Raw genomic sequence first — 12,563 nt, 5'->3', positions numbered from 1 at the left:
AAACGAAACAAATTGCAGGGTAAAATTTAAAAAAGTAAAAACTCAATTAAAAAAGCATTAAAAAGCGGAAGGGCTAAAAGTGCAATTAGCCTTTCCGTCGAAAACACGCGAATCCTTCAGGCGGGTCGGGTCACACGCGGGTCGGTCGGACCAGGTCGACCTTAAAACGACGCCGTTTTGCTCCCCTATTTAAACCAAAAAAATTTCAAAAAAACTTCATTTTATCTCCTCTTCAAAAAAAAATTTCTCAAAAAGGTGTATTTTTTATTTTTTTATATTTTGCTCTTTGTATATTTGTACGTATATGAACTGTTTTTTTTGGAGAGAAAAAAATATAAAATAAAGATAAAAGTAAATGAGTAATAAAAGAAAAAGAAATATAAACTGAAAATCACCTTTGAGTGAATCTATTTGTTTGTTTTTGAATCTGTTTTGTATTTTCTTGCTAAAATGTTCTACAAAATCTTTAAAAAAAAAAAACCCATTACAATTTGTTTTTGGGCTATTTATAGCCGATTCTGTCTTTGTTTCTTCTTTCTATTTCTGCTTGCGTGTTTTTTTTTCTCTTGCAGGTGGAGCAGGTGCGACGGTGGCAGAGGGCAGGTGCACCACTTGTGCTGATGATGTGACGACGGCGGCGGTAGCAGAGGGGTTAGAAGAGGCGGCTAGGGTTAGGCAGTAGGCTAGGGTTTCATTTTTTTGAAATGTTTTGGGCTTAGTGGGCTGCTAGGGTTAGATTTAGGTTTGGGCTTGAAATTTTGGGTAGTGGACCCGGGCAAATTGGGCTTGTACAATTGTCGGTCAGCCATACGGCGGTGAATTCTTTCCCGGTTGTTAAAAGTTGAGATATTAGGTTATTGATTGTTTACGTTTGAGTTTCTCACACTATTAGAGTTGTTTATAGGTTGGGTTGGGCTGAAGTATGATATTAATACATTTAATGTTTGTCCAAGCCCGGTCCAAATATGAGTCTAAACGTTTTCCCAATTTCGCCCATATTTTCGAATAGCTACTTCGAACTCATTTAGGCCAACTCATATTATTTTAATTTTTTTAAATATATTTATATTATTTTTAATTCAATATTTAATAATTTTATATATTTTTCATTTATTAAAATTTTATATATAATCATCTTAATATTTTTTATATACTAATATAGATTTAAATTTTATGTGTTATAAATTACATAATATATAAAAATAACATAATATAGAACAATAAAAACTTAACAACAGGCTAGGCTCAAGCCTTGAATATTCAAGTCCGAAACCAGTCTATATTTTAAATAAGCCTAATTTTTTTTGCTCAAACTCATTTTTCGAGCATAATATTTTTACCCAAACCCTCTCATGAACAACTCTACTCACCGTGTGCAATTGTCCTATGCGGGTCACCACTTTAATTCTTTTTCTTTCTAATTTATCTTTAGAGTCGTTTTGGTCAATGAACTTTAATGTATTATGAAAATACCACTAATATATCGATTTATAATATTTTAATCATTGAACCGTTAACGATGTAAAAACAAAACTGATATCACATGTTATATCAACATTCCATGTGCAAATTTTAGTTAGCCTGACTCAATCTGACCAAACCAAATTATATGAACTAAGAAGATAAGGCTTGAGTTACTTACATGTTTGATGTATATAAAATTGTTCTAATTCATTCATAGAGTTCATTTTAAGTGATGTAATTGAATGCATTTGAAATTTGAGTTTAAATATAGTAATTCTTTTTACTACCATCGAGTTGAAGTGCATGTTCAATTGTCCCAATGACATTAAGAAGATGATGTAAGATCATGACATATAATATTCAGAATATTCTTTAAAATTTATCTTCCATCATTGTGCATGTGAGAAAATTAGCAAAGGTTGTGTGAGATATATGCAAAACCAAGACCACGAGAATCAAATGTTAGACATTACAAAACTTAGTGCTTCCTAATGTATGTATATAGATCTCCCATATATCCTATGCCAAGGATTTTGAATTAGAGTGATGCAAAATTCTTATTCTTGCCTATGCCATTAATATCTTCAACATATCAAAATATATACTCATCCTTTTAATAAAAATAATGTGGTTCAATCAGACCCATTTTTCATATGCATTTGCAGTAGAAATCTATGTTCATTTCAAGACTTTGTTTTTGCTCAGATTATAAAACGATGGTTTGACTGTTATTGGAAAGTTGAAAAGTCGAGAGTTTGATGAATTACTGATATGTGCTTTTACTGTAGATAGCAAAAGTAATGAATCAGGCTACACATGCTTCTTGCTTAACATGAACTCTCCCTGGACGACAATCATTTTTTTGGTTCCGTTGCTCAACGTATTGAAGAGGAAGACAAAAAATCGAGACAATTTAGGTTACTAAAAGTTTCTACTCTTCTGTTATTCAAAAATAGTTGGTCTTACTTTCAAGTTAATTATCTTGATTGTGCCATCCTCGTATCTTCTCAAAGTAATATTTTTTAAATTACTATTTTACCTCTTAATAGTTTTATATATTTTAGTATAAATATAAACTAAATCAAATATATTAAAAATCATATGTGAATATGTTATATGGTCTCAACTGTTATTTTTAATGTATGGAAAAATATTTGTAATTATTAAGTATCCAAGCAAATTTTGATTGCCTTGTATTTATGAGATAATTGGGTAAAAGTACCATGAAGATTCCTGTATTAAGCGTTACATCACATTTTGTTTTCTCTACTTTAAAACTAGACACATTAGACCTTATACATTAGATCAAATAGTAAACTAGTCGTTCTGTAAAAAATTCCATCCATTTTTTCTATTAAAAAGTCCCATCCATTTTGCTTGTATTAGTTCTTTCATGTCAATATGAGGTACACATGGCATGTCAAGTGTCACTATCTAGTTGCTCCATCAGCCATGTTAGCACTTAACAATAAAAATGGATGGAGTTTTTAACAAAAGAGCCCGTTTGCTCTTTGATCTTATGTATAATGACTAATTTAATATTTTTAGAGTGAAGAGGACAAAATGCAATCTATTCCTAACACAAGGGTCTCCATGATATTTTTATCTTATTTTTATAAAATATTGTCTAGACAATTTATATTTTAGGTATTGAAAATATATTTCTCAATAAAGTGTTTTTATTAGTCATCAAAAGACAAAATCAAGAAACCAGACATTGAAGATACTTGACTTGACTAGTTAAATTATGATGCCAATAGAACAGTACTGTTCTTAATGTAGCCCATGAATTGTCACCATTCATCCCTTCAAGTTTTCTTCTTCTTTTTCTCGTCAATTCCAAGAAGTTCTTCAAGCAAATTATCATCCACATACTCTATTTCGAACACCTGTTTCCCCCTCTCCCTTGCTGAAGAAGAAGATGACGATGAGCCGGTTGAAGACGAACGGCGGTAAGCGTTAGCACCCATGGGATACTCGTCCGGGAAATTAAGAATCGCAAATTCACCTCTCATGGAATAAGCTGCTCTATCATAAGCTCGAGCAGCCTCCTCGGCGGTGTTAAATGTTCCAAGCCAAACACGAGCTCCTTGCTGGTTGGGGTCGCGTATCTCGGCCCCAAATGTCCCCCAAGGCCGACTACGTACGCCCCGGTATCGAGTCGTCCCGCCTCCGCTGCCTTCCTTGCCCTTATAGTTACCCTCCATTGCCAAACTTAAAAGCTCAAGCTGATTGTATTTTGTGCATGGCTGATACATGTGAGTGGGGAAATAGCAATTTATATGGATTGGAAAAAGGGAATTTTTAAAGTTTGGCACCACTTTGGCGTCCCTTCATAAATTAAACACATGAAGGAATCCATGGCTGAGAATTTTATTCACGTGCTTAACAGAAACTTCTATTAGGGTTAAATTATTTTCTTTCCAAATTATCCTAGGGTAAACTAAAGAAATGGTCACTTACATATTTTTTAAATTATATTTTAATTACTGAATTTTGATTTATTACCAAATGATCATTAACATTATTAATTTATAATATTTTGATCACTAAATCATTAACATTGTAACAATAAATTGATGTGACATCATCATTCCAAATTAAAATTTAAATATTATGTTGCACAACATAAACTAACACATTTCAAACCTGACTCGATTCCATCAAAGCCAAATTATATGAACTAATAAGATCAAGCCTTGAGTTACTTACATGTTTGATGTATTTAAAATTGTTGGCTTCAACTTGAGTTTAATCTAATTCATTCGTATACCTCATTTTAAGTGATGTCATTGAAAACGTTTGTATTTTTAGTTTAATTATAATAATTCTTTTTACTGTCATTGAGTTGCAGTTTTTTTGTGTGCGTAATTTTTAAAAAAAATATTGTATGTTCAATTGTCCCAATGACGTCGAGAAGGTGATCTAAGATCATGATATATATAAAGAATGTTTGGTCTAACATAATATTCAGAATATTCTTAAAAATTAATCTTCCATCATTGTGCATGTGAGAAAATTGGCAAAGGTAGTAGTGTGAGATATATGCAATCCGAAGGCCACGAGAATCGTTAGACATTACATAACCAAGTGCTTCTTTTAATCTTTTTTTTCTTTAATGTATGTATACAGATGATATAGTAAAATATATACCCCATAAATCCCATATATCCTATATGAAGGATCTTGAATTAGAGTGATGCAAAATTTCTTATTCTTGCCTATGCAATTAATATCTTCAACATAGTGAAATATATATATATGTACCCATTTTCACGTTTGGTTTGATAAAAAAAATGTGGTTCCATTTCTTCATGAAAGGAAGTTTAAATCAATTTCAGAAATAGTGAATTTTATAAAATACTCTTTTTTTTAAAAAATTTATGGGATATGGAATGTTTAAGTTTATCTCTTTCTAAGAGACTTTCGCCGTCGAGATTTTTGATCTCTTCCTGTTTATGGTAGTTACAAAGCTAATTTTGATGCGCGTTTCAAGCAATTTAGTGAGTGTTTTAATTCCTGATCATTCAAGTGCGATGATGAGAGCATGTGCTTTACACACTGACTACCTCCGATCTGCATTTACAGTAGAAGCTTATGCTGCCTTTTGTTATTTGCTCGGGATATGAGTTCCCAAGGAATAGAATTAAAAGAAGATAGTTTGACTATTATTTGAATGTTAGGAAGTTGAGAGTTTGATCTGAATTTAATTAGCCGGTGATTAAAAAAGATATTTGAATTATTATAATTATTTGTGTAATTTTTTATAATTGAGTAATAAAAAAATATTTACTAATAATTAAGTATAGTTTACCCTTTTTATTTATAATATAAGTAGGCAGTGACAATATATTTGCAGCTACCTTACAGAAATTAAAGGTTTTTTTTTTTAGGTCAATTTCATGATTTATAGTGTCTTTGACATTGAAGATAGTTGACCAATTAACTTAAAGATGCCACTGCAACAGTACTGTTCTTAACAATTGTCACCGTATCCACCCTCCGTCACATTTTCTTCTTCTTTTTCTCTTCAATTTCAAGAAGTTCTTCAAGCAATTTATCATCCAAATACTCTACTTCCAACACCTGTTTGCCTCTTTCCATTGCTGAAGAGGAGGAACCGGCCGAAGTGGTAGCATTAGCAGCAGCGCCACCGCCGCTACCCATTGGATACTCGTGCGGGAAATTAAGAATTGCAAATTGACCTCTCATGGCATAAGCAGCTCTATCATAAGCTCGAGCAGCCTCCTCGGCGGTGTTAAATGTCCCCAGCCAAACACGAGCTCCTTGCTGGTTGGGGTCGCGTATCTCAGCCCCAAACGTCCCCCAAGGTCGACCACGTACGCCTCGGTATCGAGTCATCCCGCCTCCGCTGCCTTCCTTGTCATCCTTGGCCTTATGATTACCTTCCATTGCCAAACTTAAAAGCTCAAGCTGTTTGTATATATTTTGTGCATGGTTGATATATGCGAGTGGGGAAATAGCATTTTATATGGACTGGGAAATAGGCAGCACTTTAAGTGTCCCTACATAAATTAAACACGTGAAGGAATCCATGGCTGAGAAATTTGTTTACAAGTGCTTATCAGAAACTTCGATTAAGCTTTAAATTATTTCCCTTTCCAATTTATCCTTATGGCCAATTTATGAATTATTTTTCCTTTTATAAGGTTCTTGAATTAGAGTGATGCAACAAAATTCTTATTCTTGCTTATGTAATTAATATCTTCAACCTATTGAAACATATATATATATATATACTCGTAATTATAAAATGCTCTCAAAATTCAATTTTCACGTTTGATTTTCAATTTTAAATTAGCACAATTTAAGGTTCACGATTTTGACCTCGACCACAACCTCCTCTTCTTGTTTGTGTTTAGCGACGAAAAATACAAAAAAACCTGGTTTGTAATGGACCGTCATGGTTCCCTTATGAGATAGACCACTTCTCTTGTGCTAGAACAAAGAAAAAAACAAGTTGAATATGTTCACAACTTGGGCTTGTGAATTAAGGCAGCTTTAACGAGAATCTGATTTTTGTGCTGGAGAACCTTCTAGGGGTAGTAAAGGGTATAATTCCAAATGAATGTGATTGGAAAATTTAAACTATTTTATAGATTTTTCATCGATCGACATTTTTTTATCAGAAAGATGGATGCTGGGATAGCTGTGATAAATACACACTCCGCTTCCATTATTTGTGTTTAATTGATATTCATTTTAAAATCAAATTCATACTTAGTTAAACTTATTTTTTAAGTAAAATCATTAGAAAAAATCAAGTAACTTGAAAAAACACTACCCCAATCAAATTCCAAATGTTTAGTGAAATTTTTGCGATGGATTGTTATGTTGCTGCTCAAGCAAGTTTTTGGTTGTTTAAAAAGTTTTAGTTTTTATATTTTTTGAATTAGTAAATTTTAGTAAATATACTTTTTTTTTAATTTGAAATTTTAATCTTGGCCTAAATAATAGCAATTAAATTCATTTGGTTAAATTCAATTCTTAGTCATGTATTATACGTGAAGGTGTAGATTAGTCCATTTTCTCCAATTAAATCATTTTCAGTCCCTATACTTTTCAAATTTGAAATTTCAATCTTGATGCAATTGATAGCGTGTACGGCGGCCGAAGTCCAAAAAGAGGCCATTTCGGCCATTTCAACCTCCCTAAGCCCGTTTTGAAGCCGAAACTTCCAATAATCAAACGAGAATGCCTAGGCAACCAAAGGACCCCTCGACTTCCGACCACCTTTCATCGGAGGTGGCTACCTCAGACATCCACGACGGTGGAGCGCAACCCTCAGGTATGCCCCTTTAGACTTTTTCTTTTTATTCTATGCCTTTTTTATTAAAATAGATTTGTAAAATAAAAATAAAAAGAAACGAGAAAACAGAAAAGAAACCAGGAAAAGATCAAAACCAACACCTTTTTAAACTTTTGTTCTGCTTTTTGATTTACTAGTGTGCGTAAAAAATTACAAAGATGAAGTTTTGGACTTTATAGCAGGATACAAGACCGTTTGTTTCTATTCTTTGTCTTTTTGCTATTTACTACCATTGTTGCTCGCGTGTTTCTTTTTGTTGTTGCATTCAATTTTTGCAGGTGTCAGACGCGTGAAGATGGTGTGCAGTGGTGGTGGCATGCGTGAGGAGGCTGACCTGCGTGGGAGAAGCGGCGGCTGAAGAGGGTTAGGGAAGCTAGGGTTTTGGTAAAAACTTGGACTATAATGGACATGTAATTTTGGACTATTTATTTATCGGTTTGGATTTTTGTTTTATTTTGGTAATTTGGACCCAGGCCAAAATTGGCCTATTATAATATTACACATATGATAATATGTTTGGTGCATCAAATTTTGGAAATAGCAGAACTTAACTTAATGTGTTTAATTGTTATTGTTTGATGATGACTGAAATTTTATTGAAAAATATAAAATTAGTTAAAATAACCAAATAAAAATATAAAGATTAAATCACAATTTTAAAAGATACAAGGACAAAAGGAGAAAAAAACAATTTCTTGTCATTTCAAATAACAGAAAGCGTATAGTCTATAATTATTTATAATTTAGATAGTGAATATGTTCCCAGGTACATTTCAGAAACTAGAGCCTTTCACTCTATTTAATGTGTTGACTATTGGTGTAATTTTATATATACATATATATGTCCATGAAAGTAATATGCTTTAGTTAGTTATCCAAAAGTGAGAATCAAGATACTTGACCAGTTAAAAATTAAGATGCCGTCACATTTTCTTCTTCTTTTTCTCTTCAATTTCAAGAAGTTCTTCAAGCAAATTACCATCCAAATACTCTATTTCGAACACCTGTTTGCCTCTCTCCATCGACGAAGATGAAGATGAGGAACCAGGGGAAGACGACCGACAGTAAGCATTAGCATCGCCGCAACCCATAGGATACTCATGAGGAAAATTAAGAATCGCTAAATGACCCCTCATGGCATAAGCGGCTCTATCATAAGCTCGAGCAGCCTCCTCTGCGGTATTAAACGTCCCGAGCCAAACACGAGTTCCCTGTCGGTTGGAATCGCGTATCTCTGCAGCAAATTTCCCCCAAGGCCGCCTACGTACGCCCCGGTATCGAGCCGGCTCGCTTCTGGTACCTTCTTTACCCGTGGATTTACCCTCCATTGTCTACAATCTGCATGGCTGATATATGTGAGTGGGGAGGAACAGAATTTTATACATGGATTGAGAAAAGGTGGATTAATTGTCAAGTTTGGCAAGAATTTTTAGGGTCCCTACAAAAAATTAAATCATAAGAAAGTATCCTTGGCTGAAAGTTGTTTCCACGTGCTTATCAGAAACTTCGATAAGCTTTAAATTAAATTTTGCTACATATCCAATGTATCCGAATGGTCAAGGTGGATGGCTACGGAGCTTTTAGAAACCCTTTTTTTTCTTCTACACTTTTCGGCATACATTTATTCTAGATGTACCGTTATGCTGGATGAATATATTTATAAAAAAGTTTAATGAATGTTGAAGATGTTGAAATTTTATTGTGTGTATTGTTTATTAATTTATATAAATAATATAAAATAATAAAATTATCCTTAAAAATATAATTTATTTTGTAAAATAATAATATTTTAATAATTTTCTAATTTAGTAATCGTGTAACACCAACTTAATCAGGAGCTTAATAATAGGTATACGTGTGTATCCATATCTATACTTCGATAAAATGGATGACAGAATTTGATGTCACGAGTCAACTCGACATCGACTTAATTGTGAAATTATTAAAATATATTTATAATGCTACTTTTATCTTTATATACTTTTATATACATTTCAAATAAAACAATTCAAAAATATTATTTAAGACTCAAACACAACCAAAAATTTTATATAAAATTATTGGGAATTATCCATATTTATGGAAAATCAAAGATATGGGTATCAAATAATAGAAAGTCAAAGATATGGGTATGAAATATTGGAAAGTCAAAGATATGGGTACCGAGATATTGGCATAATAAAATCTGAGATATTTGCAATATATGGTCCCTAATTGTAAAGTAACTTTGCAAGTTGATCCCTGAACCTCAACTATAAATAAGCATGACCATCTCTCATTCTGTATCTCAAACTTGCCATTCTCTACTTAAGGCATTGTTTTCTCTCTCTCTTTGTAAATTCTCACTTGTATTTTGGAGTGAAATATATTTGGTAGTGCCCGAGGGCGTAGGCAAAATTTCTTGAACCTCGTTAAATTCTTGTGTTCTTTATTGTATTATTCGCATGAATTGTGAGTGTGATTGTAGTGATTTATTGTGCTATCAAATTACGATTGAGGGATATTCGCTAGGAAAGACACGGTACTTAAGCGATCCTTGTGATCCACCTCTCTTCCCGGAATTGAACTTAGTGTGATTTTTAGTACAATAATTTTACTCTTTTGCACGCTTCCGCACAACAATTGGTATCAGAGCTAGATTCGTACTTGGGGAATACGATCGTTCACGGTACTGTTCACGTACTGTAGTTGGGATTGAGGAGAAAAAATGGAAAAGGCATCGTCATCAACAAAGACTACTGTGACCAATGCGAAATTTGAAGTAGAGAAATTTGATGGTACCAATAATTTTGGTATGTGGCAATATGAGATCCTGGATGTCTTATGTCAGCAAGAGCTAGATATAGCCCTTGAAGAAAAACCTGACAAGATGGATGACAAGGAGTGAGCCAAGATCAATAGACAGGCATGTGGAACAATTCGCCTATGTTTGGCCAAAGAGCAGAAGTACTCTGTCATGAGGGAGACATCAGCGAAGAAGTTGTGGGATACACTGGAAGAAAAGTTTCTAACAAAAAGTCTTGAAAATAGGCTTTATATGAAAAAGAAACTTTATCGATTCACGTATGCACCCGGTATGTCGATGAATGACCATGTGAACTCATTCAATAAAATTTTAGCAGACTTGCTAAATTTGGATGAGAAATTTGAAGATGAAGACAAGGCATTACTGTTGTTGAATTCTCATCCTGATGAATATGATCATCTTACCACCACATTGCTTCATGGGAAGGATACAATCACATTTGATGCAGTCTGTAGTGCGTTGTATAGATCTGAGACTCGAAAGAAAGATAAAAAAGATCACAGAGATACAACTACAGAAGTCTTAACAGTAAGAGGTCGTTCATGACAAAGAACAAATCTGGTAGAAGGAGTAAGTCCAAAGGGAGACCTGCCAAAGATGAATGTGCTTTTTGTCGTGAGAAAGGGCATTGGAAAAAGAATTGTCCCAAGTTACAAAAGGGTAAAGCTATTTCTGATGCATGTGTAGCGGAGCATGATGATGAGTCAGACTTTAGCTTGGTTGGCATGGCAATGGCATGTCATACAGATGAGTGGATTTTGGATTCGGGATGTACTTACCATATGTGTCCTAATACGGACTGGTTTTCTAGCCTTAAAGAACTAGAAGGTGGAGTTGTTTTTATGGGCAATGATAGCGCTTGTAAGACAATGGGAGTAGGTACAATCCAATTGAAGAATCACGACGGCTCAATTCAAATCTTGACAGATGTTCGCTACATACCTAGCTTGAAGAAAAATCTTATCTCATTAGGGGTCCTAGAATCTAAAGGGCTCACAATCACTTTGAGAAATGGATTACTAAAGGTAGTAGCTGGGGTGCTGACGGTGATGAAAGGTACAAGAAGGAATAATCTGTACTATTTAAATGGAAGTACAGTTATTGGATCAACATCAACAACTTCTACGAAAGATGCAAATTCAGAGGCTACCAGGTTATGGCATATGTGATTAGGACATGCTGGTGAAAAAGCTTTGCAGAGTTTGGCGAAGCAAGGCTTGTTGAAAGGTGAAAATTCTTGCAAATTGGAATTCTGTGAACATTGTGTTCTGGGCAAGCAGACGAGGATAAAATTTGGTTCAGTAATTCACAATACAAAAGAAATTCTGGACTACGTTCACAGTGATGTGTGGGGACCTACTAAAGTGGCTTCTTTGGGAGGTATGCACTATTTTGTTACTTTTGTTGATGATTATTCAAGAAAAGTATGGGTGTATCTAATGAAAAGGAAAAATAAAGTTTTGGATGTATTTCTGAAATGGAAGAATATGGTGGAGACCCAGACTGGTCGAAAAGTCAAACGACTTCAATCAGACAATGGTACTGAGTACAAGAATGATCCATTTCTACAAGTATGTCACGATGAAGGCATTGTACGACACTTCACTGTTCGAGATACACCACAACAGAATGGGGTGGCAGAACGTATGAATCGAACTATACTGGAGAAAGTTCGATGTATGTTGTCTAATGCTGGATTGGGCAAAGAATTTTGGGTTGAGGCAGTTACATATACGTGCCATCTAATTAATCGGTTGCCATCAGCTGCAATAAATGGAAAAACTCCTATGGAGAGGTGGGCTGGTAAACCTGCTACTGATTATGATTCTTTACATGTTTTTGGTTCCACTGCATATTATCATGTAAAAAAATCTAAGTTAGACCCAAGAGCAAAGAAAGCATTATTCATGGGTATAACTGGTGGAGTAAAAGGATACCGTCTCTGGTGTCCTGATACAAGGAAAATTATTTTCAGTAGAGATGTGACTTTTGATGAATCAACCATGATGAAGAACAATGATTCACAAAAGGATAACACAACCAGTGGCACTTTGCAGCAGGTGGAGCTTGAAAAGGTTAATGATGATCCAGCTAATATTGAAGGAACAAATGATGAAGAAGTTTCGACCCAAGAACTTCTACAGCAACATGATTCAATTGCATATAGAAGGCCAAGAAGAGAGATTCGTATGCCTGCTCACTTTGATGATATGGTGGCCTATGCACTTCCAATTGCAGATGATGATGTTCCTTCTACTTACACAAAAGCAAGAAGTAACCCTGATGGTGTAAAGTGGAAGCAAGCTATGAATGAAGAAATGCAGTCTCTTCATAAAAATAGGACTTGGGAGTTGGTGACACTACCCAAAGGAAAGAAGGCAATTGGATGCAAATGGGTATATGCAAAGAAGGAAGGATTTCTTGATAAAAATGAAGTTCGATATAAGGCTAGATTGGTAGCAA

The 12,563-nt window shown here is 34.2% G+C and overlaps 3 protein-coding genes across 3 annotated transcripts; all 3 read right to left on the bottom strand.

The window, feature by feature from the left end:
• Positions 1 to 3,272: 3,272 nt before the first annotated feature.
• On the bottom strand, positions 3,273 to 3,671 carry LOC105800615 (ethylene-responsive transcription factor ERF096). The gene has a single exon (XM_012631832.2). It carries the CDS (start codon positions 3,669 to 3,671, stop codon positions 3,273 to 3,275), a length of 399 nt encoding a protein of 132 aa, XP_012487286.1.
• Positions 3,672 to 5,469: 1,798 nt separating this feature from the next.
• Positions 5,470 to 5,877, bottom strand: LOC105800613 (ethylene-responsive transcription factor ERF096). Its single transcript, XM_012631830.2, has one exon. The coding sequence runs from the start codon at positions 5,875 to 5,877 to the stop codon at positions 5,470 to 5,472; it is 408 nt and encodes a 135-aa protein (XP_012487284.1).
• Positions 5,878 to 7,978: 2,101 nt separating this feature from the next.
• On the bottom strand, positions 7,979 to 8,879 carry LOC105800614 (ethylene-responsive transcription factor ERF096). The gene has a single exon (XM_012631831.2). It carries the CDS (start codon positions 8,620 to 8,622, stop codon positions 8,218 to 8,220), a length of 405 nt encoding a protein of 134 aa, XP_012487285.1. The 5' UTR covers positions 8,623 to 8,879; the 3' UTR covers positions 7,979 to 8,217.
• Between the last annotated feature and the right edge of the window lie 3,684 nt (positions 8,880 to 12,563).

The sequence above is a fragment of the Gossypium raimondii genome, chromosome 9, assembly GCF_025698545.1.
Source record: "Gossypium raimondii isolate GPD5lz chromosome 9, ASM2569854v1, whole genome shotgun sequence".
Lineage (NCBI taxonomy): Eukaryota > Viridiplantae > Streptophyta > Magnoliopsida > Malvales > Malvaceae > Gossypium > Gossypium raimondii.
This window is presented reverse-complemented; position numbering and strand designations above follow the sequence as displayed.